A 27,484-nucleotide genomic window follows, 5' to 3' on the forward strand; every position below is an offset into this window, starting at 1 on the left:
ACCCTGAGGACTATTCATATCCACAAGTTGCCCCTGAGGTATAATCACTTGTGTCATTCCTGTCTGAGTAGATGGAATTACACGAAGCATCTGTCCATTTTCTGATGAGCTGGCAACAATCATCTTGGATTCATTAAAAAAGAAATCAAATGCATAAGCCTATACTAATTTAAGAGTTACTACTCAAATCATTAAAGACATGCCTACCTCTTTGGTCGATACTATTATTTCCCTCATTTTATAGATGAAAACATTGAGATACATAAAAATTTTTCCAAAGTCTCACAACTGATAAGTGTTAAAACTAGAATTCAAAACAGGCAATTTGACCCTATGTCCTATGATCTTAACCACCTATGGTCTTAGTCATTACACATGGGTGAGATCTAATGACTTAGTAATATGACAAGGTTCTGAATAAACTAAATGTATTAACTTTTTTATATTTATTGTATTATCCATACATGTTTGGCCTATTTGTGTGGTAATCGTCTATATTTTAAGTCATTTTATTAGTTAGAAAACAGTAACTTTTTAGATGTATAATTAAACAGTATTTGTTTTTATATCTCTGCATTTATATATATCCTGTCTTGGTCTATCAAAGTTCCAAAAAATCTAAAAACATAAAGTATACATTATACAAAGTTCCAAAAAATCTAAAAACATAAAGTATACATTATACTTTTTTTCAGGTTAATAACTGAACCCATTGCCCCAAATTTAGAGGAATGTCAATGTGTGGGAGGCAACCAGTCGATGTGACTCATGAATGTTTAATAAGAAATGCATATTTTTAAATCTTCAAACACATGTAGTAAAACTACATATATATGTCGTTAATGCTCACCAGAGCATATTTTCTCTAGAGAGAGTAGAAGGGGGGGGGGGGAAAGGGGAAAGGGAGGGAGGGAAGGGGAGAGGGAGAGGGAGAGAGAGGGAGAGAGAGGGAGAGAGAGGGAGACGGAGAGAGAGGGAGAGGGAGAGAGAGAGAGAGAGAGAGAGAGAGAGAGAGAGAGAGAGAGAGAGAGAGAGAGAGAGAAGAGAGAAAAGAGATACACAGACTGGCTGCCTCCCACAGCACCCCACAAGTATGTGCCTTTGACCAGGACCTGAACCTGCAACCCTTTGGTGCTTGGGCTGACGCTCTTAACCACTGAGAACACTGGCCAGGGCTAAAACTCATTATTTATAAAATATACTCACCATTTGTGCATTAGAATCCCCCAATGACTGAAGTTCATACTGAATAGGTTGCCCATTTTGGTCCACTAGGTGAAATTGCTCTGCAGAAAGAGTTTGTGCCTGAGTCAGGAGCCCTGGTATATTCTGTGATGTGAGTGAATTATCTGCTTCATGAGTAGTGATGGGTAAAACTCTGACAGAACTATTTTGTCCAAAGGAAGGATCCCTGGAGTCGATACAGGTTGAATGCTTTGCAAAAAAAATAATAAAATAAATAATCACTGGGATGTTTGTAAAGCATAACAATTTAAAAAGAAAACAGAATGTTTATAATAAAAATGAAGACATTTTTTCAGTTAATTATCCACTTTACACTGCAAGAGTTGTCAATTCACAGACTGATAAGACAGAAAGCAATTCTTAAGTGAAATTGATTTTTATTATATTCAATCTCAAGTAATGAAATATAATTCAACATAAGGATTTCTTGTCTATAAAATTTTATGAATATATAAAACTAAATATGATAGAATTGTGGATAATAAAATGTTAAAATTCTTGAATACGTTAATAGTATTCCTTCAGCATAAAAAGTTGTTAAATGGCATGTTGTTTTCCCTTAGAATGGGAAAAAGTTCCCAGTTGAATCCCTACCTCAAATTACCTGAGAATCTGTTTTTGAATCTTCGGAATCATTATGGTTGACTATTAATGAATCATTAGACTGTTCCATGCTGACATCATATTCAATTCCATTTTCTTCTATTATTTAAGAGCTGAAAGAGTTCAAATATCTGATCAACTAAAGCCTTAACATTTTTACATAATTTATGTCCAAATCAAATCACTCACCTCCCCTACTCTGTTACTCTATACAATTTAGGTTAAGTCATTTCCACTCTATATAAATATTTAATAAACATTTTTGTTAAATGATTAACAAAAGGCACCAGGATATATTCAAGGCAGAATATAGTGCTATGCAGTTCCTTCTTCCAATTTTTACACTCACATACTAGCTTATTAAGATGGCTGTTATGTGGCATATACTGTTATACCCTTCAAATACTTCTAAAATTCTCATTTTACAAAGATTTAATAAAAGTAAAGCCTTTTAACTTTATGAGTTGGATGTACCATATTGTAGCATTAAATAATTTTAGAAAAGATCTGTTGGTATAGGTGGAGATTATATATACAGAACTCTTACCATAACATACAATCAGGCAAGCTTTGAAAATAAAAAAATATGTATTCCAAAGTTTGAGCTACTAAGGCCTAGTACAGTGATTTTCAACTATGGTGATTTTGTCTCCTCACCCATTCCCCACCCCTCAAGGATATTCAGCAATGTCTGGAAACATTTTTGGCTGCCAGTATGGGGGTTGGAGGAGTGGAGGAGTGCTACTGGTATCTAATGGGATACTGCTAAAAATCTTAAAACCACAGGACAGCCGCCACAACGAAAATACCCACGTTGCTTAGGTTCACAAACTCTGACCTACTATATTGTAGTGATTATAGGGTTCTGTACTACCTAAAAACACACTCACACACACACACACAAACGTTTTGTCTTAAAACTGGAGTAAGGTTAAAAGGAAACTGGTACAGAATACCATTGAAAATTCCTAATATAAAGTAAATGTCATAGAATCTTTTTAAGAACGCACCATTTTATTTTTTAAAAGACAGCATACATTTTTAAATCATTAAAATTTTATTTTATTAAATTAATATGCACTAAATTGAACTTTTCTATGTGTATATAATCTATGGATTTTAATACACATGTCCATGTAATCACCACCACAATCAGGATACATAATTTCATCACCCTAAATCCTAATTTAAATTTATACCTTGTACTTTAGATTTAATTAGTAGTATATATATTTGAATACATTAAAAACGTATTTTCCTGTGATAGTATGTAAATATTCATTTGTAAAATTAACCATTTCTTAAAATCTACAAGGTTAGCTATTTCATATTTCCAAAATATTGTAACTATTCTACCTCAAATATAAATTGTAACAGGCTATAAAATCACTTTTATTTTTAATATGTAACTATGAAATATCTTTAAATTGCTTCTCCTTTAAGATTTTAAATTACTTGTATTCTAATCTAATTTATTACCAATATTCCAAAAAATTGTAGTTACCTCTCAAGCTATAAGAGAAAAATTTTAATTTATAACTTTCTTAGATTGGCTTACTTATTTGATCTATTCAACAACCCTGTGATTCAGTTACTTTCTCCAATTTCCATATAAAAAAAATAAGACTCAGGCAATTAAGTAACTTTACCAAGATTACAAATATATTAAGTGGCCAAAGACTCAAATCCATATGTACTGATCTCAAAGCCTACTCTTCATTCTTATAATAGAAACTCTTTTGAGGTAACAAAGCTCCCTCCTTCTTCATTAGTCATAGCTTTAAATACTTTCTTGGTAGGTTAACAAATTAAAGATGCTCCAAGTTCTCTGTTCACTGTTCTCAACTTTTCCTTGGTTATAATTTAATTAGAGGCATTCCTAATACCCAAAAGCTCTCCAGCAAGAAATCTAAGATCTCACTTCACCAGAAAACTTGAGCTCTAACTATGCAGGCATTGCCCACTGAGAAAACATCCTGTAAATAGATTCAAAGGAGTTAAAAACAAATAGCTAAGGGGCAAGAATTCTAAAAACTTACTCTTCTCTTCCTAAGGTGCCCTGATCTTATTACAAATTATCCCTTCTGCCCTAAAATTTCTTTCCATTTTATTTAATTTATCTTACCCTAACTTAAATTTCATCAATGAAAGGGAGAGAGAAATATTGATTTGTTGTTCTACTTATTTAAGCATTTATTGGTTGCTTCTTGTATGTGCTCTGACCTGGGATGGAACTAGCAACCTTGGTATACAGGGATGACACTCTAACCAACTGAGCTACCCGGCCAGGGCTCATCAATGAAATTTTCATTGGAGTTAATAAGCATTTTCTCTCAAAAAGAAAACTTTGGAAAGAGTAGCAGTCATTAACAAATTTGTGTGAATTTACATAAAGATAGCTTTCTTCCTTTAAGTTAAAAACAGCTACTGTGAAAAGTTAAAAGGTGAGACAGCAAGTACATCTGAGGCTCAGAGCACTAATTAAAAATAAAAAGACTCAGCAGGCCTGACTGAGCTAGATGCTGCAGTGAGGATGTAGGACAGGGTGAATGCCCCGGAAGTGCACTAATAAAGGGGTAGGGATGATGTTAAAACTAGGAAGATGGCCAAACATAAACCACTTACTTCCGAACTTTGCCCCGACTGGGATTTTGCCAACGGAAGAAGGGTAACTTATTTTTCTAATGTCTTCTGGGACCTCAAAACTCAAAAATTGCCTTTCAGTATATACTACAATACACCTATACTATGGGTTAGTATCACTTTTTCTGATTACACTGGGAAAATACTACTTAGTTTCTATATGTAAAATTGGGTTTCATTATCTCTTGAGCTAACCCACTGCTGAACTGGAAATTAAAAGTACATTTTTAAGATACAGATAACCTTTTTTTCCATTGATTTTGTTATTGTTGTTAATCCTCACCTGAGGATAAAAATTTTTCCCATTGATTTTTAGAGGTAGTGGAAGTGAGGGGGACAGAGAAACATCAATATGAGAGAGACAAGTTGATTGGTTGCCTCCTGCACATGCCCGGTCAGGGGTGGAGCTGGAACCTGAAACTCAGGCACATGCCTTTGACCAGTATGGAACCCACAACCCTTAAGTGCCCAGGCCGGCGCTCTAACCACTGAGAAAAACAGGCTGGGGCAAATACAGACACTCTCGAAAAATAACTTGAATTCGGTGTAAAGTATTACTCCTTCCTTCCCTAATCCTTCTAGGCAATTTGCATTGCCTTTTATCATGTAAAAGTAAAGGTTTTTTAAAAGAATGAGGATATTAATATCAAATAGCTAGGTATAAAATGTTCTTTTCCAATAAGTAACCATAAACATAACAAAGTACCTATAGAGGAAGTATAATGTGACTTCTCCCTTAACTTGTAATAGACAATTGTGAACTTTTATGACAGCTGTTGCTTTCAATTAGTTAAAAATAAAATTACCTTCAGGAAGTAGCTCAAATTTAAATTCCAGGCCTCAAGCATCCTACTCCCCCCCAAAATGCCCTCTTGTCCACTGAAGTTCATCCTTTCTGCGGCACTAAAATCATGATAGTAGTAGCTTCATTTATATGAGAGATAGAATTATGTCTTCATAGCAGCATTTTTTTCTGTAATGAGAACATATTCAATGTATATTTTATTTTCCTACACATAAAAGAATACTAGATTTTGTTATACAGGTTTATTATAAAATAGCCATTACAAGCCTAGTATAGTGGAGCCATCAGTTAGACTCACTAACGACTTTCCTAGAGCTGCCCGCCCTTGTCTTGTGGTAGGTGATTTAACTTGTTTCTTTATGTAAAATCAGACATTTGGACTAAGTTTTTGTCTCAACTCCCACATTCTGGAACTACTGAAACAAAGACCTCTACAGCAAATCACATTTTTGTCCACAATGAAAATATTTACTAATAGATCATAGCAACTTTTGAGCTATAGAAGCTTCAGAATAAAGCCCTCCTCCCCCTACCCCACTCCCAATAATATCCTGGAATTGATTTGACAAGCTTATTTCTTAATCAAGTAGTATTGGGCTTGGATAAGAGAACAGAAAAGAGAAAGTATTAAATATATACTCTATACAGTTAATGACGACTTCAGAACACACACTAAGGCATTAAATTTTGCTGGTAAATTGCTTTCTAGAATGTTTCACATTACATTAAAAAAGTGGATTTAATCTTATTGCAAAAGCAAAGATTAGAAAGAAAGTGTTAAGTTAGAAGTTGTTTTAATTTGTAGGGAAAGGGGCTTTTTATTGTTTATACATGTTTCATACATGGCAGAGGGGAAGAGATTATCCAGGCTGCAGTCACTCATATCTCTGTGGACCATGCGTGAGCTACTGCTGTTTTGATTTTACTCAACTGTATTTCTATTTGTTCAAAAATTTAGTGGCAGTTCTCAGATGCAGTTTCTAAAAATCTGTCTTTATATAAAATTATTCGGGGTTTTTTTTCCCCCCATAGACTTTTGTGTAAATTTACCCATTAAAACCAATGGTCTGAAATAAATCCCCAAAGAGGTCAGCTAAAGAATAAAGCCACTGGAGAAACCAAGATGGCGGCATAAGGTAAACATCTAACTGTTGCCTACCACAACAATTTTGAAACTACAGCTGGAAAACAGAGCGCACACCGTCCAGAACCACCGGAAAGCTGGGAGAGTGGAAAACCTACAACTAGAGGAAAAACAGAGAGGGGGACGCTGAGCCTCAGGAGCTGTGGAGGTGCGGAGATCCGTGAGCACGGAAAGGGCGGGCGGCTGAATACGCGGCAGGCTTGCTCGCAGCGCGCGGAGAGGGAGGGCAGCAGACGCTGCGTGGCTAGCTTTCTCGTTTGGGAGAAAAACAAAACCTCCCAACTGCACTGAAATCCAGCTGCAGTCGGGGAGAAACTGGGCTGTTTGGCAGCGGGCGAGGCTCGAAAGCTGCCTTCTCTCAGAGGCGCGCAGCCATTGATTAGGGCACGGAGAAACCTGCCCTCTTAGGGTGGCGCGGACGGAAACCAGTTTGTCTGCGCCATTCTGAGACTCCGCCCCATCCAAGCTGAGCACAGCCCTCCCAGTGACTGGATTTCTCGTTCGGGAGAAAAACAAAACCTCCGGTCTGCACTGAAATCCAGCCCCAGCTGGGGAGAAACTGGTCTGTTAGGCAGCGGGAGAGGCTCGAAAGCTGCCTTCTCTCAGAGGCGCGCAGCCATTAACTCGGGCACGGAGAAACCGCCCCTCTTAGGACGGAGCAGACGGGAAACCAAAGCTTGTCTGCGCCACCCTGAGACTCCGCCCCATCCAAGCTGAGCACAGAAGCTCTCCCAGCGGAGACACTGCTGATCCTCACAGCCAACTGGCTTGGAGATCAACTCCCGCCAGTGATACCAACAATCCCAACCACTCTGAATTCCAGTTTCTGGGGACACGCGGGGGACCCAGACGTCTACGGGACTCTCGGCCATCGGTCGGAGAGTGAGAGTGACTTTTCTGTCGGTGTGGACGACACCAGATTTCAACCACTCTCATAAGGGCCACATTCAAGAGGCAGACTCAGTGAGCACCAAAGCCCTACTGTGTCTCCAGCACAGCAATTCTTCCGTTATAGACACAGCAGGCCCTCACAGCCAATTGGACCGGAGGTCAATTCCTCTCAGTGTACCAACAGCAATCAGGGCTTTTAACTACACCAAGACTTTCCACTCAGCCCACAAAGGGGAGTACCAAGAGCGACCGCCTAGGGTGATTGGGGAAGCTGAGCTACCGTCCCCTATAGGTCACCGACCACACAAAGCCACTCATCAACACAGGGAGGCAGCCAAAATGTGGAGACATCTAAGTATGTCACAAGTAGGAGAGATAGATGAAAGCAAACTAATGGACGACACAGTGTTCAGAACCATATTTATAAGGTTACTCAAGAATCTTCTAAAAACCGCTGAGAAACTTGAAGAGACCTTCAAGGACCTAAATGAGAATATCAAAAAAATGGAAAAGGACCAGTCAGAAATTATGCATACACTGTCTGAAATAAAGAATATACAGAGTAGACCACCGCACCCGAAGAGTCAAACCAAAGATCTGGAATATGAGGAAGAAAAAAACACCCACCCAGAGAGGCGGAAAGAAAGAAGAATCCAAAAGTGTGAGGATAGCATAAGGAGCCTCCAGGATGGCTTTAAGCGTACCAATATCCGAATTTTGGGGGTGCCAGAAGAGAGAGAGCAAGATACTGAAAACCTATTTGAAGAAATAATGACAGAAAACTTCCTCCACCTGGTGAAAGAAATAGACTTACAGGTTCAGGAAGCGCACAGAACCCCAAACAAGAGGAATCCAAAGAGGACCACACCAAGACACATCATAATTAAAATGCCAAGGGCAAAAGACAAAGAGAGAATCTTACAAGCAGCAAGAGAAAAACAGTTAGTTACCTACAAGGGAGCACCCATACGACTGTCAGCTGATTTCTCAACAGAAACTATGCAGGCCAGAAGGGAGTGGCAAGAAATATTCAAAGTAATGAATAGCAAGAACCTACAACCAAGACTACTCTATCCAGCAAAGTTACCATTCAGAATTGAAGGGCAGATAAAGAGCTTCACAGATAAGAAAAAGCTAAAGGAGTTCATCACTGCCAAACCAGTATTATATGAAATGCTGAAAGGTATTCTTTAAAAAGAGAAAAAAGAAGAAAAAAGTAAAGATAAAAATTATGAACAACAAATACATATCTATCAACAAGTGATTCTAAAAATCAAGTGAATTCAAAATCTGAGGAACAGAATAAACTGGTGAACATAATGGAATCAGAGGCATAGAATGGGAGTGGATTGATAATTCTCAGGGGGAAAGGGGTGTCTGTGTGGGGGGTATGGGAAGAGACTGGACAAAAATCATACACCCATGGATAAGGACAACGGGGGGGGGGGGGGGGGGGGGAACCGGGTGATGGGGAGATATGGGGGAAAAAAGGAGAAACAATTGTAATAATTTGAACAATAAAGATTTATTTAAAAAAAAAAGAATAAAGCCACTTGAGGTTTACTCTTCAGAGTTTCTTTTAATTCTATCTCTGTACCTTGATTAGTCTCAAGATTTAAAGGAGCTTGAAAGCTATTAAATATCAGTATCAGATCTTATTAACTACATTTAAAAAATATTGCTCAAAAGTATTTTAGAAAATATCTTTCATCTTTTAGGGTAGGTAAATGACAATGTACCTTTTATGATCTATACAAAATTAATATGAATCAGTGGTGTCAAAATTAAATCAAGACTATAGTTCACAAATATTTTGTAGAATAATTTATTTTTTTAAAGATGGTTGAAAGTTATAGCATGCTAAATCAACATCAAAATTTTAAATGTATGCAAATTTACATAGAAACCATAACCTATTTTAACTTCTTTTTTTCAGTGAAAAAACAAATTTAAGGCTAGTATTCAGTATCTCTTTTATCTAAGATTTGTCCTTCCTATAAATTTCCTTGTAATCTTGGTTTCTATCTATTTCCTGTATATACACACCTATTTTTACCTTTGCTCTTTGAGAACTTTACAAATTATTTCATGTAGTCCTCACAATGACTCTGAGGTAGATTTTATTATCTCTATTTATAGGTAAGAAAATCAAAGCTCTCAAGTAACTTCCTTAAGATCACAGAGAGCAATAGAGCTGATTCAAAACTAGGAGAAAAAAAACAAAAACCCAGAACAATTTGGACTCCAATGCCCTAATTGTCTTTATGCCATACCACATCATGTCATCATATATATTTAAAAAACAAAACAAAAACCCTATAATAAAAAGAAACCACACACACATATTCCCAGCTGTTGTTCTCCAAATAACAATGTGTCTTCATGAGGACCATAGTAAATGAATCATATAGGAAATCATTAAGAACCAAAAACTTTCAGTTAATATTCTAAGTAAACTTAAGGAAAACACTCAAAGAAAAAACACTACTTTAGGTATTGCATGGAGACAACACCAAATATAAGACATGTCACTGCTGAAAACATACCAAAGCCATCATACTAGGTGTTTATTTATTTTGGAACACTTATTAACTAGTTTTTCCTTAACTAAAGTTCTCAAATGAAAAATGTATTTTAGTGAATTCCGTATTTCTGCATTGACAATTGAAGTTTTATCTCATTAAGCCTTCAGGTTCTGTATCTTACTGTATCTTATTTTTCCTTTTTTTAAAAATATTTTTTAATTGATTTCAGAGAGGAAGGGAGAGGGAGAGATAGAAACATCAATGATGAGAGGGAATCCTCACTCCCCCTACTGGGGATTGAGCCCACAACCGGGGCATGTGCCCTTGACCAGAATTGAACCATGACCTCCTGGTTCATAGGTCTACGGTCAAAATGTTTAAAAAATTTTGAACAATGAGCCATGCCATCTGGGCTTACTGGTATTTTTCAATTCGAATTAAGAGCAACCTATATTGACTCTTACCAGGTACTGTATTTTTTTTTATTTTTTATTTTATTATTATTTTTTTTAAATATATTTTATTGATTTTTACAGGGAGGAAGGGAGAGGGACAGAGAGCTAGAAACGTCGATGAGGGAGAAACATCGACCAGCTGCCTCTTGCACAACCCCTACCGGGGATGTGCCCGCAACCAAGGTACATGCCCTTAACCGGAATCGAACCCGGGACCTTCCAGTCCGCAGGCCGACGCTCTATCCACTGAGCCAAACCGGTTTCGGCTGTATTTTTTTTTATTTTGATAAATTTCAAATCAATGATACTTTAAAATGTACTAATCTACACATTTTTAAAGATATTTTTTGAGCAATATTATCAATAATTTTAAAATTATCTGAAAAAGAACTTTTTTGAAGATTTATTTGAGGTTCAATGACATTGCATTCAGGTAATTTTAACTGCTGTAACTAAAAAAAAAAAAAAATCACTAATGGTTAAAGAATGATGGTTAAGACTGTCAAATTTCTGCCCACTTCTACCAAATTAATGAATCAAACAGGGAGACCTCACTTAGGCAACTGTCCCAAGCCTCAGGTGGTCTAACTCCTTTAGTGAATGCAATTCTCACCGTTACAAGGAACCACGATGAACTGACCGCGGCTTTACTGGCCAGCCGCGTCCTCTCCTAGGACTTCAGCACAGAGGTTTTGTTAGTCCTCTTACCCTCAGGCGATTCTTACTTGTTCACGTGGGCAACGCGAGTGTAAGGGGCATCTACATGATAATGACGGTAATCACGGCTCACGTTTACCGGGCGCATTTAGTTCCTACAGCCGACCCAAGCGTGGCACAGAGGTTAAGACACACGGGGTGAGCAAAGGGAGGCTGACAGTTGTGTGTAAGGAACTAGCATGCAAGACGTGAGCACGGCCACAGCTTGCACCGCCCCGCACAGCCACAGCCGTCAGCCTCCTTCCGCCGGGGCAGCATCGGAGCCCGGCGCGGGGCTCCCGGGCCGAGTTCTAAAAACGGAACACAGTCCTCGCTTCGCCGTCACTGCTCTCCCATCAAAGTCTGGCTTTTCGCTTACGATCACTTCGCATACTCTAGGAGCGACTGAAATATCGGATGTCCACCTAATTGAAGTACATCTTTAAGTCACTTGTTTAAAAAAAGGAACGCTTTAGCTGCCTTCACCTGTGCACACACCGCGGTGCCCCCCAATTTTGCAATCCAGTTCGGCCTGCTGCTAGCCTGCTGTTTCCTGAAGCTGGGAGCTTCCCTGGGGAACGCCTTAAAAAGTGACTGAAATCTGAACAGTATAGTTATCTCTCCATCCATCCTCCGAAAACAACTACATTTCATTAGAATGATTCCCGGTCACTGACGATAAGACACGAGCCTTTTGGGTAACTTAGACCCCAAAAATAAAAAAGCGGAGGAGGTGGTGTGGAATACGCCTTTCCCCTTCTAAATATGAGATATAAAGGGGCTCATAAAAAGAAGAAGAAAAAAAAACCGAACCCTAAACACCGGGACAAGGGGCTGCGCGAAGGACCACGCGCGGAGCGCTCCCGCCCAGGGGCCGGGTCCTTCTCCGCGGCGGCGGCACGTCCTCGGCTGCGCGACCCCCCTAGGACGCCGAACCCCCTTTCCCAGCGGTCTCCCCGGGACCCGCGAGCCTCCCCGCGGGCAGGGGGCGGAAGGCCTGGCCATGTAAGGCCCCGAGGCGGGGTCCGGCGGTCGCCACCGAGGTCCGGCCGCGGCAGGGGGCGGCGGCCGGCGGTTGCTTAGGGACCGGGAGGGTCAGGAGGTGATGGGAGGAGGAGGCGGGAGGAAGGGGGGGGGGGTGGGAAGTAGCGTCCGGTCCGTCCGCGCAGACAGCTCCGCCAAACCTCCAGCTCCCCCAGTCCCGCCGCCGCCGGGAGCTCTACAGGGCGAGGAGGGAAGTCCACAGAGTGCCGGAGCAGAGGGGAGAAAATTCAAAACGAGTCTACTCAACCTCGTCTTGGCTCCGAGGCCCCGCCATGGAGACCAGCGCAATGCGCAGGCGCATCCCCTCCCGGAGCGCGCAGCGCGGGCAGGAGATGAGACCACTGTCGGCCACCGTCGTCGGTTCCCACTCCGATTGCGTTCTTTTATTTATTTATTTTTTTATTTCCTTCTTCTCATCTGGATTTCAAACGTGAAGCCGGAGGCGAGCGCCCACAAATAATCTCGGCAGAGTGACTCTGCTTGTGAGTGTGCGTGATCAAATAAACGCAGAACGGCTTTAGTAAATTAAAGCGGGAATAAAGAGGAAATATAATAAATATCTGGCTGGAGTCGGGGTGGTTTAATAAAAATAAGAAAAAAGAAAAAGCATTCCAGACCCCCCCCCCCCCCAAAAAAAAAAAAGTAATCTCATTATGCAAGTAAGATATCCTGAGGGCAGGGTGGCAAAATAAAAAAGGACTACAATTCCCAGCGGTGACAGCGTGAGAAGCGCTGCTTTCTGGGGGTTGTAGTCTCTAGGACCCGTGTTTGAAATATCGGATCTAAAGACACCCGGTTATATAATAAAAGAGAAGGCGAGAGAGAAGCAGATTGGAATTGGGCCTTTCTGTGTCTTCCTACTCGATCACAGGCCTAAGTAGATGAAAAGAAGTCCACCGAGATTAAAGGGACGCGCTGCTGTCCTAATCGATGATGCCTGATCTGGGGATCGGTAGTTGATGTGTGCGGGCTGGGCCTCCGCGCAGGGCCGCCGCGTGGTCTGTCTGGCTTGCCGGAGCCCGGAGGGAAGGGAGCGGGGTCCCAGCCCGGTGCGGTCTAAGGGTGAGCTGCCTCTTTCTGTGAACCTCAGGGACCGGAGCTCTGAAGAGGGGGTTGTCTGACTGTTACCCCGAGCGTTTCTGTGGGCAAGCTCGGTGTGCAGCCCCGCGATGGCCCAGCTCCAGGCACGCTTCTTCACCGACAACACCAAGTAAGTAAGAAGCTCCTCGCCTCGCCCCTTCCAGGGATCCTTTTCAAGGATCCTTCGGGGCGACCTGGTGGGGCTCTGTCTTTGCCGCATTCACTTTCACACCCCCGTCCCCCTCCCCCTCCCCTGTCCGTTTTTGCTGGACTCCTCGCTGGACCGTGTTTGCCGCTCAGGCGGCAGCGGTACCTCTCGAGGATTCCTCCTGCCGAGCCGAGCATCGGCGACTCCACACCATTTAAATGGTGACTGTGGAGGAGGCACACCGTGTCACTGGACAGCGAACCGCGTCGTTGCAGCCTGTCTGCTCCTGATGTTTCAGTTTTTGAAAACACAACTTCATTTTTTTTTTTTAAGTAGGTGGTAGACTCTGTTTTCCTAAACCAGGCTAGAAAGAGCAGCTCTGAAGAGGGGGTTGGTAAGACTATTTTTTTTTTATAAGAGTGTGAAGTCATTCAGTTACAGATTTTTGGATTTATATACATATATTTATATGTGTGTATACATACGTGTATATATAAACATTTTTAATAAGAGTCCCCAGGTCTATAGCATTCATTTGAAACCTAATTATATCCTGCCTTCTGGTGTGTTATGGTAGCGTTATGAGCTGACCTGGTAATTAATTTTGTTAATCCCATGTAGCAAAATGTCTGACATGTATTAGATACCCAGCGAATGTTTGTTGATCGAATAAATGCACATTTGTTAAAATAATCTGTGGACATAATCTTGATGTTTCGTTTCTGTTTCGTAGATATGCAATAGACGATGTTCCCTTCTCAATCCCTGCAGCTTCTGAAATTGCTGACCTTAGTAACATCATTAATAAGTTGCTGGAGGCTAAAAATGGTAGGTAGTACGTTCTGAAAAGTTAGGAGACGGCACAATACCACTAACTCCAATAAATTCCATCACATTTTTATTTCCTTATTTTGGTTTTATTTTATAATACTGCATACATTTTATAGTGGTAAAATTTATAAATTACAACATATGTGGTTCCCTGCTAATACTTTAAAAAATGCTTTAAAATAAAAGTTTCCAGTAAAAAAAAATATTTTTAGGACTAAGGAGATAAGGTGGTTGAGATTTAGGAATAAAGATTTTAGTATAAGAGTTGTGATGTAAAGGTAATCAAGACGTTGTGACTGTGCTGAAGAGGGCTGAGCTGGGTTGGCAGAGAGCAAGCATCTAGATGCTTGGGCCCGCTTGCTGTACTTCTACAAAATGTAATAAATGCCAGTGTTTATACTCGTATTTTTTTTAACTAAGATTCATAAGAATGGGTAAAACATTTATAAACATGTAAGAATATCAAACCATTTATAAAGATACAAATATTAAACATATGCTGTGTGAATATATTAGCCCATAAAATTAATATAAGCAATGTGTGCAACAATATTGATGAAACAAGATTGGCCATAAATTGATAATTGGAGTTTTATGATAGGTACATGAAGATGTATTATAAAATGTATTCTCCATTTTTGCATATATTTGAATTTTTCTATAATAACATGGTTTTTACAAAGTAAAATCACACGTGAAATAGAAGATTTAAACACTTCATTCTGGAGAAACTCAGAGGCCACACTGGAATAGGTACCTGTTTGTTTTGGAGTCCCTCATAGACATCTCTGCGAATACCACTTCAGGTCCTCTGAGTGATGATTTTATTATGTCTTTTCTTTAGAGTTCCACAAACATGTGGAGTTTGATTTCCTTGTCAAGGGCCAGTTTCTACGAATGCCCTTACTCAAACATATGGAACTGGAAAACATCTCGTCGGTAAGTTCAAATGCTTACTTGCTCTACTTTTCTCAAGTTATTACCAGATAATGTAGGCGAACTCCATTTAGAATCAGGCTGAATCTGCGGTAACCAGTATCCTTTTGATTATTATTTTTTTCCTAGAAATTTGAATTTCAGTTTTTTATATACTCAAGTTTGAAATCCTCTCTTCTGAGAGTATATTATGCAAGAAATACAGATGAATAAATATGGAAAGATACCTTCATATCTGTGGAAGAATGGTCAAAAAAGGCAACAACAAATATATATTTAGTTCTCATAAAGGTGTACAAAATGATTGTGCACCCAGAACAACTTATAGCTTAGGCCAGTGGTCAGCAAACCTCGGCTCTCGAGCCACATGCCTCAATCAGATTGAGGACGTTTTTAGCAAAGGCCAGCTTAGGAGTACCCTAATTAAGTTAATAACAATGTACCTACCTATATAGTTTAAGTTTAAAAAATTTGACTCTCAAAAGAAATTTCGGAGGGTGGAGATAAGGGGGAGAGATCAACCAAAGGACTTGTATGCATGCATATAAGCCTAACCAGTGGTCAAGGACAACAGGGGGTGGGGGCATGCGTGAGGAGGGGTTTGGGGTGGGAATGGGGGGGATGAGGACAAATATGTGATACCTTAATCAATAAAGAAATTAAAAAAAAAATTCAATCGTACTGTTGAGATTTGGCTCTGTTGACTAATGAGTTTGCCGACCACTGGCTTGGGCTATTGTGATTTAAAATGATTTTTCTCCCCTGTAATTTTCAAACTTTTATTAATATTGCTTTTATAATTTAAAATACAATTTGGGGGGCAATTTTTAGAACTGTGGTAAAATACTCATAAAATTTATAATTTTAACCACTTTCTAAGTTTATAATCCAGTGACCATTAACTACATTCACAATATTATGCAACCATCACCACTATTCATTTCCAAGACTATTACTTCATTCTAAGTAGAAGCTCTGTACCCATTTAACAATATGCTTTTGTGATTTTATAATTTCAAGTTTCTTATATTTTTTTTACAAAATGTATTTTTATTGATTTCAGAGAGAGGAATGGAGAGGGAGAGATAGAAACATCAATGATAAGAGAGAATCATGGATTGGCTGCCTCCTGCACACCCCCCATGGGGGATCGAGCCCACAACTCAGGAATGTACCCTGACCGGGAATCGAACTGTGCCCTCCTAGTTCATGGGTCAACGCTCAACCACTGAGCCACGCCGGCCGGGCTTCTTATATTCTTTTTTCCCCCACTTTTAGCATAAGTTTTCCAAGGTCATTAATATTTCTTAATGTTACTCATAGCATACTGTTAGGTCACATAAAGTTTCACCTTTTGTATGGCTCCAGATTTTCTGGGTTATGAAGGGGACAAACATGATGTATTAAACTGGGGGGTCTTTACCTTCGTAAGACTGCACCACCCGATTGATGTCTGGTTTCTCTCTGTGACTAGGAAGAGGTTGTGGTACTAGAATACGTGGAGAAGTACACTGCACCTCAGCCAGAGCAATGCTTATTCCATGATGACTGGATCAGCTCAATCCAAGGGGCAGAGGAATGGTATTGCCAGATGAATGTTCTTCTATCCCTTTTCTTATGCCATCATCAGTCTTCTTAAGTGCATGATGGGAATATTCTCTGATTTCTCTGTTCTTTGTAAAAATGGTTTGTGATACATGTATCAGTGACCACACCAAAGATCTTTACATTCACTGTAGTCTAGAAGAAACATATCTATTAGTAAGTTTTCATTTCTGTGTCAAGATGTGGTGACATTTGTATTCTGAATAGGTCAAGTGCCAAGGCATTTATTTGATTTGCTGCTTTTAAGACCAAGGATATTATTTGTCTTATAGAGGGGGGTGGGTGGAATCCTTTAATAAGTTACATATCTCCTGGCCTGCTATCATGAAGGTGCAGTTCATGCTATATTAGGGCTAAAATGGGCAGACTGGAATCAAGAAGTTGTGGCTGGCTCAGAGCAGATCCCCACTGTCCTTACCTGTAGAAAAACACCTCAAGAGTGGTGTATATGGTAGCTTATGTTCAAAGAATCCTTCCTGTAGTAATTATACAAAGTTACGTTTTTACTTTAAGTGGTTTTCTGGGTTTTTTTGTTTGTTTGTTTAATGGGTTTTACAAGGACTGTTAGGCTTTACAAGCTATTTGCTTAGCTTTCCTAATAGTTGTAGTATTTACAACAACAGTAAAAGTGAAATATAGGATTTGTCAGTATTACTGTTTTTATTTTTAGCAGGTCAGGAAAAGCCAAATATAATATCTTCTGTTCTGCTCTAGTGTGTTTTGAAATCTCATATTCAAGGAGAATTTTAAAGTATAATCCTCAAAATTGACTTTGTTGTTACCTTAGAAATATAATTGATTTCAGGAGCTGAAAAAGCTGCTTTTTCTATTTCCTCGCAGGATCTTGACTGGTTCTTATGATAAGACTTCTCGGATCTGGACCTTGGGAGGAAAGTCGATAATGACGATTGTGGGACATACAGACGTCGTAAAAGATGTGGCCTGGGTGAAAAGAGGTAAGCACTCTGCCTAAACGGAGAGCACTCCGGGATAAGGATTGAAAATAAGCCATTTTCAGTGCTGGGGCAGAAAATGCACAGGTTAGGAAATGTCTTGTGCCTCAGTTAGTCTCACCTTATTCAAAAATATAGTGTTCAAGAAGAAAAGGATTATATAAAAAATTCATACATCAGTAAAGTGAACCCTTACTAAAATTATATCAGACTAAGAGGCCCAGGGCATGAAATTTGTGTACTCGGGAGTAGGGGGAGTGGGGGTCCCTCAGCCTGGCCTGCACCCTCTCAGTCCAGGAACCCTCGGTGAATGTCCAACTGACGGCTTAGGCCCAAGCTGTCAATCAGACATCCTTAGCACTGCCGTGGAGGTGGGAGAGTCTCCCGCCACCGCTGCTGTGCTTGCCAGCAGTGAGCCCAGCTTCTGGCTGATTGGCGCTCCCCCCTGTGGGAGTGCACTTACCACCAGGGGGCAGCTCCTGCATTGAGCGGGATTGGGTCAAAACCACTCTCTGACATCCCCCAAGGGATCCCGATTGCGATAGGGTGCAGGCCAGACCGAGGAACCCCACGGGTGCACAATTGGGGCCAGGGAGGGACATGGGAGGTTGGCCAACCAGGGAGGGACCACGGAGGGCTCCAGGGCATGTCCAGCCCTGTCTCGCTCAGTCCCGATCAGCCAGACCCCAAGCAAGCTAACCTACCAATTGGAGCATCTGCCCCCTGGTGGTCAGTGCATGTCATAGCGACTGGTCAACCCGTCAACTGTCTGCCCCTTGGTGGTCAGTGCACATCATAGGGAGGGGTTGAGCTGCCTTAGCATATCATTAGCATATTACACTTTGATTGGTTGAATGGATGACTGGATACTTAGCATATTAGGCTTTTATTATATAGGATAATACATATTTTCAAGTTAGGACTGTGTGTGTTAAACTCATTTCTCTTAATGTATTTTTTGAAGATCTTTATACTATAAGTTAGCTTCTTTTTCAAAGCTGGACCTGAGCTTTTTTTGTTTTTGTTTTTGTTTTGTTTTTTGTTTTCCTCAACAACAACAAATTCAATTCTTTGGTTTCAGAGCACTATCTATTTTACCTTTTTGTGATTACGTGTTTCTTACTCCTGTGCTCTCCTTTCTTCAGACAACCTGTCTTGCCTACTGCTGAGTGCCTCTATGGACCAGACTATCCTCTTATGGGAGTGGAACGTGGAGAGAAACAAGGTGAAAGCCCTGCATTGCTGCAGAGGCCACGCTGGGAGTGTGGACTCCATAGCTGTTGACGGCACAGGAACTAAAGTAAGTAGCTACTGGGTCATCAGGACTGTGTTGAGTTCTACTCTGAACTTATGTAAAAATTGTTTCCTGTGTATATTCATTGTGATTGGTGACTATAAAGCAGAGAAAAACAAGGCAAATAATATGATGGGTTATACTACAAACTCTTTTTCCTTTCATATATATCTGTTTCTAGTTTTGCAGTGGCTCCTGGGATAAGATGCTAAAGATCTGGTCTACAGGTAAATCAAATATTTCTTTTATTTTGACTTATTAATATTTCAAGAATTTTAGTGAAAGTTCTTTGTAGCCCATATGTTACCATAAAAATGGACCAGGGTTTTATAAGATACAAAGGCTCATAGTATAGAGAAAAATTAGTATATTTCTTTGTGTTTCAAGATGTTTTTCTACCTCAGCATCCCCTTATTAATTGGATGTCCCTGAATTGCTGCACATGTCAGCATGTTTGGTGTAATGGGACATAACTGTCTGAAGTCCCTTATTCAGGAATCTGGAAATAAACTAAAGTATCTTTTGAGTAATTTTTATACACTTTACTATTAGAGGAATTTTCTTAAAGCTGGTTTACTTAAAAAAGTAGACATTTTTAATACAATTTTATCAAACTTCTCACTTTGAAAACAGATTAGAAGGAACAATTAGAGGAGGAGGAGGGAGGATTCTCAGAGGCCGGTGCCTTCACAGTAGTAAGAAGATATTGAAAGAAGAAAAGGGGGGAGAAACTCACAGATACTTAAAATTTAAAAACAGTAGCCTAGACCTATGTATGGCACAGGTAAACAGATCAGAATAACTGTTACTTCGGAGGTAACTGCTGTATTGCAGCATAATACCCTAAATATGGTTTACAAAGGAGAGTCCGGGGGATCAGGAAAAGCTTAAAGAGTTTTAAGTAATTATGTGTAAGATGGCAGGAAATATATAATCCATTTTAGTAGATATTCCAAAAATGCTTAAAATAAACAGTATTGAGGCAGGAAATAGTTTAGAAATTTTCTCCTTTATGGTATATTTTATTTTTTCATAATTCTGGGTAAATGAGATATGTATATTAGTTGTTACCCTTAGGGCACTTACAGTCCAGTTTGGGAAAAACTTCAAAATCCATAAAATAGTTACAAACAAAAAATAACTATATGTGAAACACTTAAATTCATTGTTAGAAAAGTAAAAGAAGAATAAACATGGCGGGAATGTATGTCCTTTTAACATGTGTTTATCTTGTGGCATTCCCTTCATGATATAAATGCAATCTGGTCAACTAACAATAAGCAATTTTTCTTAGATATGGTAATGAATATTCTTAATGATCTTAAAGACACAGTGAGGTCAAACTGGTTAGCTTCTAGGAATTTAATGTATTTTACTTTCTCTGTTTGGAAGATAGGTAACCCAGGTATTGTTTTTATGTATAATTTTCTATTAACAAAAATAAGTAGGAATATCTATTCTAGCCAAATGAGATAATGTGGAGAAAATATGTACCCAGAAATGTAAGAGTTCTTTGAGACTGTTTGCAATTAATGTTTACCATAATTTTAAAAGTATCAATCTAATTCTCTATGATACAGTCCCTACAGATGAAGAAGATGAAATGGAGGAATCCACAAATCGACCAAGAAAGAAACAGAAAACAGAGCAATTGGGACTAACAAGGGTAAGTATTTGTGAGAACTGCTATCCTTGGCTTAGGTCTGTATTGACAAATTGATGTTTCTATCTCCCTCTCCCTCTCCTTTCCTCTCTCAAATCAATAAAAACATTTTTTAACAAAAATAAAGAACTATAGCCGAAACCGGTTTGGCTCAGTGGATAGAGCGTCGGCCTGCGGACTCAAGGGTCCCAGGTTCGATTCCGGTCAAGGGCATGTACCTTGGTTGCGGGCACATCCCCAGTGGGGGGTGTGCAGGAGGCAGCTGATCGATGTTTCTCTCTCATCGATGTTTCTAACTCTCTATCCCTCTTCCTTCCTCTCTGTAAAAATCAATAAAATATAAAATAAATAAATAAATAAAAAATAAAGAACTGTAAATGCCTTGCCAATTTGGATAGTGTGCCAGTTGTAATTTATTGATGCATTTCCTTGATGTTGCAACCTCTAAAGAATATGTCTGAGAAGAGAATTTGTTGAATTATAAAAATCCTTTACACAGAGGTAGTTTTTTTGTTTGTTTGTTTGTTTTTTAATCCTCACCCAAGGATATTTTTTCCATTGATTTTCAGAGGGAGTGGAAGGGAGGGAGAGAGACAGAGAGAGAAACATCAATGTGAGAGATCGATTGGTTGCCTCCTGCACTTGCCCGACCAGGGCCGAAGATCAAGCCTGCAACCAAGGTACATGCCCTTGACCAGAATTGAACCTGGGACCTTCAGTCCGAGGGACTAGGCTCTAGCCACTGAACCAAACCAGCTAGGGCGAAGGTGGCCTTTTTTTTTCTAACCTTTCCTTTAATTGAAGTTTTGCATACATATAATTAAGTATATAATTCAATGAATTTTTACAATACCCAAGTAATCACTATCCAAATCAAAACATTGAGAATTACCAATACCCTGAAGACTCCTTCTAGCCTCCCTCAAAATAAGTAGACTCTAAAGGTAATCACTGTTGTGACTTATATCGCCTTAGTCTCATCTGTCTTTCATTTTAGACGCCCATCATGACCCTGTCTGGTCATAAAGAAGCAATTTCCTCGGTTTTGTGGTCAGATGATGAAGAAATCTGCAGTGCATCCTGGGACCACACAATCAGAGTATGGGATGTTGAATCTGGCAGTCTTAAGTCAACCTTGGTAAGATTTACAACTTTAGTGGTTCTCGGATTAACTTTGAGCTTTTAAGTGGATAAGCTTCTAGAGATGATAAATTTTAACCCACCCTGGTTAAATGTCCTTTCCTTTTTTTTCCCCCAGACAGGAAATAAAGTATTTAATTGTATCTCCTACTCTTCACTTTGTAAACGTTTAGCATCTGGAAGTACAGATAGGCATATCAGACTGTGGGATCCCAGGACTAAAGGTGAGTCCTGTGAACACTGGAGGAAAAATGTATAAACAACATCCATTTCTCTTTTCAATAGAGATGTGTATAAAAAGCTAAGTTTCTACATACTCCTTTTTAGATTTGTTCTGCCTCTTCTAATATTCAGTAATTGTTAACTTTTTTGCTTTGTTCAGATGGTTCTTTGGTGTCACTGTCCCTAACCTCACATACCGGCTGGGTCACGGCAGTAAAGTGGTCTCCTATCCATGAGCAGCAGCTGATTTCAGGTTCTTTAGATAACATTGTCAAGCTGTGGGATACAAGGAGGTAAGTCCTATTTACGGTCCACAAAAGAAATATATCAATTGCCTATTGCATACAGAGAAAACAGTGAATACTGAAATGATAAATATTGATATCAAAAAGAAAGACCAGAATCAAAGGCATTTTCTTTTGCTAACATTTTTTTGCAACCTGAAAGAATTTGTGATTGTGGGGGTTTTTCGGACAAAAAAATTCCACAAGTGTATAAAATCCATCTTTCTGACCTTGTTATGTATGTAAGACAAGAAAAGACAGAGGTTAGAAAAACTATCCTGAACTTTAATATAAATATAATTATAGAAGTAGGAGGCCAGTGGTCTCTGAATAGATGTGTGATCAAGTTATAAATTATGTTAATAAAAATGCATGTTTGATACTTACCTTAAATCTGCTTTTCTGACATCCTTATACTACCTTATGATACATGACTTATTAATATCTAGAAGGTATATACATTTTAATTGGCTACTTTATATAGTTTCTGATACTGCTAGTTACCAAATAGTTTCTGATACTAATAGGTAAGTGCTATGAAGAAAATCAAGCAGAGTAAAGGGGACACTTCTTTGGGGGAGGCCTCTCTTTGAAAGTAGTATTCTAACAATGAATTGAACAATGTGAAGGTTTAGGCCACGCACAGATCATGGCAGGAAAAAGCAGATGAGGTGGGGAAAGCCATTGCATATTGACAAAATAGCAAGGGAGTCGGTGATGATAGAGTGGAGTAAGCGAGGAGGAGAGTGGCTGCACATGAGGCAGGTGGTGGTGATATTGAGCAGTATCTTGTAGGCCACAGTAAGGAATTTAGGTTTCAGTCTAAGTATGATCAGGAGGAAGGCTTTGGAAATTTTGAGTAGGGGAGCAAGAATGAAAGCAGAGAGGCTAATATTATAATTCAAGAGTCAGAATAGTGATTTGGACTCGGGGGGTAGCATTAGAGTAAGTGGTTGGATTTTAAGTATATTTTGAAGATAGCTCTTTGGGGTTTTTTTTGTTTGTTTTTTGTTTTTTTAAATATATTTTTATTTCAGAGAGGAAGGAAGAGAGAGGGAGATAGAAACATCAATGAGGAGAGAGTATCATTGATTGGCTGCCTCCTGCATGCCCCACACTGGGGATGGAGCCCACAACCCAGGCATGTGCCCTTGGCTGGAATTGAACTTGGGACCCTTCCATCTGCAGTCCGAGGCTCTATCCACTGAGCCAAACTGGCTAGGGCAAGATAGCTCTTTGTCAGGATTGGCTCAGAAACTGAAAGTAGAAATAGGAGTCTAGGATAATGCCTGTATTTTTTACTGAGCCATTGGGTAATTATTGGTGCCATTTGCTACAATGGGAAAGAGTAGAAAAAAGAGGTTTATAGGGGGAAATCAAGAGTTTCTTGGTTGTTTTAAATGTGTAGTGCCCAGAGACATTCAACTGTCATCCAGGGGGATATACATACCAAACTCGGGAGAAATTTGGCTAAAATATAAATTTGGGAGTTACCAGCATATAGATGAGTAAATCAACGGTATATAAAGCCATGATTTGGGAGTAAAAGTAAAGTAGTCAAGGAAGTGTGAAGATGGGCCTAATTATAAATTTTTATAAATAAATAGCATTTTTCCTGAATATATTTGTTTGTAATAAATCTCGGTCACTTGCTAATGATGTAAGAAAACAGGAGAGGTGGTCAAGTAAATAACCCAGAATTTTAATGCTAAGTGTTTACAGAGGCAGGGATGGTGAGGGATGGTGAATGCTAAAGTTTACAGGAAAGTCTAGCTGATCATAGATGTTTGTTTTAGTATTATGACATGCACATAACATGTCAACATTTTCATCTTTTAGTTGTAAGGCTCCTCTCTATGATTTGGCTGCTCATGAAGACAAAGTTCTAAGTGTGGACTGGACAGACACTGGGGTAAGATGTTAGTTATTTGGTGAAGAGGAAAATATATCATTAGAATAAACCTGGTGTTTGTTGTATTTCATATATCTGATATTTATAATTCTCTATTCTAAGTTTCCATTAATATTATTCATAAAATCTCAGACTCCATTCAAAGAAGGAACAAATTTGTCCATCAATATTAGGAATAGAAAATATGAAGCAATTTTGTTTTTATGAGTATCTTAATGACATGTTTCAAATCCATAAATTTGCTACTTTAGTCTAATTGGATCAAAGTATTTTCCATTTAGAAAAATCTTATGTAATGAATCTAGATTATAAAATGTGTTTAAAGAATTACAGCTTAACTATTTTTATGTATATACATTAGCTCTATTGCCTATGAATTCTTTTCAAATACAGGTCCTAGGGGTACTTGTATAATTTGTAATATCCATTTACTGGCAAACAATTAATGTGCTGTCCTTTAAAAACTTAATTTTCTTAAATGGGCAAAACTATATTACCCTTCAAACTTTTTATTACATTTCTTAGCAAATCCTTAATAGAAATTTACACCTTAACCAAATTCAAATAATCACTTTTAAAGCTTTAATATACTGTATCATAATATAGTGAAAACTGATGTAACCAGTCCATCCTATATAATAAAGAGGTAATATGCAAATTAGCCCTCACAAGATGGCTGCCTACGACCAAGCCGGCAGAGGGGTTAGTGAGGGATGACCAAATGACTGAACAAGCAGGCTGCGTGGGGCGACCAGGCCAGCAGGGGGGGCAGTTAGGGGCAATCAGGCCGGCGGCGGGAGCAGTTAGATGCGACCAGGCAGGCAGGCAGGCAGGTGAGTGATTAGGAGCCAGTGGTCCAGGATTGTGAGAGGGATGTCCGACCAGCAGTCAGGCCTCTATTTAAGTGTAAACTCACAATGCAAGTTAACTGCTCATCCATAATTTCTCTGTAATCTGAATCACCAGTATTTACTTAGGTTTACTATCATATGAAATAACTGTATTTACTTCTGTTTGTGTGTTTTTTTTCTCTCCTTTTATGCAGTTTCTTCTGAGTGGAGGAGCAGACAATAAGTTGTATTCCTACAGATATTCACCTACCTCTTCCCATGTGGGGGCATGAAAGTGAATGATAAACTTGACTACAGAGATTCTGTAAATGTAATTGATAGAGAATCCTCAGATTACATCAGTGCAGATCACCCTTGATAATAGTTATTACTTTCTTTTTCTTTATTTTGTATTTATTGTATAATAGTGTGCATTTATAAAATATAAAATGTGGCTTGCATTCTCTACCTTATGTAAACTCTTGAAATAAAACCGAGTTTATTATTTCTTTTTAAAGGTATTAGTTTGAATTAAGATTTTCTTTTGAAATGCTATAAAAGCATATATTAAAAATACAGTACTTGTCCAGTGGTGGTGGTTTTTTAATTTCTGACAGAGAAACTGAACTTTTTAAAGTTAGTTGTTTTTAAAAAGCATCTAAAAAATAAAATTTAATACAGAAAAACTTAGAAATGCAATTTGCTTTTGTTAAAATAAGTGATGTCTAACTGTAATAAGACTTTGAAGGAGATGTTGCCAATTTATTAAGAATTTGTTGAAATACTCTTAAGTGAAGTACTTCATATTAAAGATATGTCACCATCCTTTAGAAACTGCATACAGATTTCATGGTAACAAGGAATCCTTCTACCATACTTACTCTTGTGTATAGATAAGAACAGGTTTTTTAGACCAAACCTTTCAGTCAGTATTAGATACAAACTTCCTACAATGTTATAGAACTGGTCTAAATTCATATGTGATATACCAAATATTTAAAGTAAATGCCCTCTTCCATCTTTAATGGATTGGCATTCCTCAAGCAGAGCACTTCAACTTCTGGGTAATATATGGGCAATCAGTTTGATTATATCATTAGACTCTAATGCAATATATCTTTTTTTTTTTTTTTAAATCCTCACCCAAAGAGATGTTTTTCATTGATTCTAGAGAGGGAAAACAGGGAGATGGGGGGAGAGAGAAACATCATGTGAAAGAGAAACATCAATCAAATGCCTCCCGTATGACCGGGGATCAGACCCACGACCCTTCAGTGCACAGGACAATGCTCTAAACAACTGAGCCGCACCAACCAGGGAACAATATATCTTTTTTTAAAAATCTTGTTTTAATTTTTAAATTAGAGTTGACATACAATATTATATATTTCAGGTGTATAATTCTGTGATTAGAGATATAACTTACGAAGTAATCACACCAATAAATCTAGTTACCCATCTGGCTGTAGTTGAGAGCCAAATTAATTGAGTGGGTTAAGTTAAGCGCCATGTCAATCACCAGTGACTGACTACCCGTGGTCGGCAAACTGTGGCTCTCGAGCCATATGCGGCTCTTTGGCCCTTTGAGTGTGGCTCTTCCACAAAATACCACGGTCTGGGCGAGTCTATTTTGAAGAAGTGGAGTTAGTTTAAGTTTAAAAAATTTGGCTCTCAAAAGAAATTTCAATCATTGTACTGTTGATATTTGGCTCTGTTGACTAATGAGTTTGCCGAAAACTGGACTATGCTTTCCGTCCGGAAGACAAAACAGGCTGGGTGCTTAACGTGTTAAACCAGGTATAAATTTACTTCTCTTGTGTGTAGCTGTCCAGGGCTAGTGCAGTGGTTTTTGTTCCACACTCCTTAGGGACTCTGGCATGCACCCTCTACTCCTGTAATACGGACCAAGAGCTAGAGCTCCAGTTACATCATTTTTTCTCTCTCATTTAGTGATGAAAATTCATACACAAAGTCTGTTTTTCTCATTTAGTGAAGATCTGTAAATTTTATGTGTAGTTTCTGAAAATATTTTAATTTTCAGAGAACTGGGATAAATTTATATTTCTGTTCTGGGTGGTCTCTGAATGAACCTTTTGGGCAGAGTTATTAAAAATATTTTGCCCTGCCCTAACCAGTTTGGCTCAGTGGACAGAGCGTCAGCCTGTGGACTGAAAGGTCCCAGGTTCGATTCCGGTCAAGGGCGTGTACCTTGGTTGCAGGCACATCCCCAGTAGGAGGTGTGCAGGAGGCAGCTGATAGATGTTTCTCTCTCATTGGTGTTTCTAACTCTATCTCTCTCCCTCTCTGTAAAAAAATAAAAAAATATATATATATTATTTTTGCCCTAGCCGGTTTGACTCTGGATAGAGCAGCGGCCTGCAGACTGAAGGGTTCAGGGTTTGATTCCCATCAAGGGCACACACTAGGGTTGTGAGCTCCTTCCCCAGTAGGGGGCGTGCAAGAGGCAGCCAATCAATGATTCTCATTGATGTTTCTATCCCTCTCTGAAAAAAAAAATTTTTTTTAAATTCCTAA

At 39.0% G+C, this 27,484-nt stretch overlaps 2 protein-coding genes across 2 annotated transcripts in view; one reads left to right on the forward strand and one right to left on the reverse strand.

Moving 5' to 3' along the window:
- CARF (calcium responsive transcription factor) overlaps window positions 1–12,339 on the reverse strand; it is a 44,016-nt gene extending 31,677 nt beyond the window's left edge. Inside the window, exons 1-5 of the mRNA XM_054723027.1 lie at window positions 12,299–12,339; window positions 5,298–5,464; window positions 1,850–1,961; window positions 1,207–1,434; window positions 3–123 (exon numbers count right to left, since the gene is read on the reverse strand). Coding sequence (XP_054579002.1) covers window positions 3–123; window positions 1,207–1,434; window positions 1,850–1,918 — 418 coding nt within the window. The 5' untranslated portion in view covers window positions 1,919–1,961; window positions 5,298–5,464; window positions 12,299–12,339. The remainder of the gene's footprint in view (window positions 1–2; window positions 124–1,206; window positions 1,435–1,849; window positions 1,962–5,297; window positions 5,465–12,298) is intronic.
- Window positions 12,340–12,823: 484 nt separating this feature from the next.
- Window positions 12,824–25,534, forward strand: WDR12 (WD repeat domain 12). The gene is made up of 13 exons (XM_008146451.3): window positions 12,824–13,261; window positions 14,013–14,107; window positions 14,955–15,049; window positions 16,521–16,627; window positions 17,492–17,607; window positions 18,750–18,904; window positions 19,080–19,125; window positions 20,479–20,564; window positions 21,559–21,699; window positions 21,820–21,925; window positions 22,084–22,216; window positions 24,047–24,119; window positions 25,165–25,534. The coding sequence occupies exons 1-13, from the start codon at window positions 13,221–13,223 to the stop codon at window positions 25,240–25,242; spliced, it is 1,272 nt and encodes a 423-aa protein (XP_008144673.2). The 5' UTR covers window positions 12,824–13,220; the 3' UTR covers window positions 25,243–25,534.
- Window positions 25,535–27,484: the final 1,950 nt, after the last annotated feature.

The sequence above is a fragment of the Eptesicus fuscus genome, chromosome 11 (genome assembly GCF_027574615.1).
Source record: "Eptesicus fuscus isolate TK198812 chromosome 11, DD_ASM_mEF_20220401, whole genome shotgun sequence".
In the NCBI taxonomy this organism is placed as follows: domain Eukaryota; kingdom Metazoa; phylum Chordata; class Mammalia; order Chiroptera; family Vespertilionidae; genus Eptesicus; species Eptesicus fuscus.

What these genes read in the sequence shown, in the direction of transcription:
- WDR12 (XM_008146451.3), top strand. Translation starts at nt 13,221, where the DNA reads ATGGCCCAGCTCCAGGCACGCTTCTTCACCGACAACACCAA. An exon ending in TTCTTCACCGACAACACCAA is followed by an intron (nt 13,262 to 14,012) that starts GTAAGTAAGAAG and finishes TCTGTTTCGTAG; the next exon opens with ATATGCAATAGACGATGTTC. An exon ending in TGGACTGGACAGACACTGGG is followed by an intron (nt 24,120 to 25,164) that starts GTAAGATGTTAG and finishes CCTTTTATGCAG; the next exon opens with TTTCTTCTGAGTGGAGGAGC.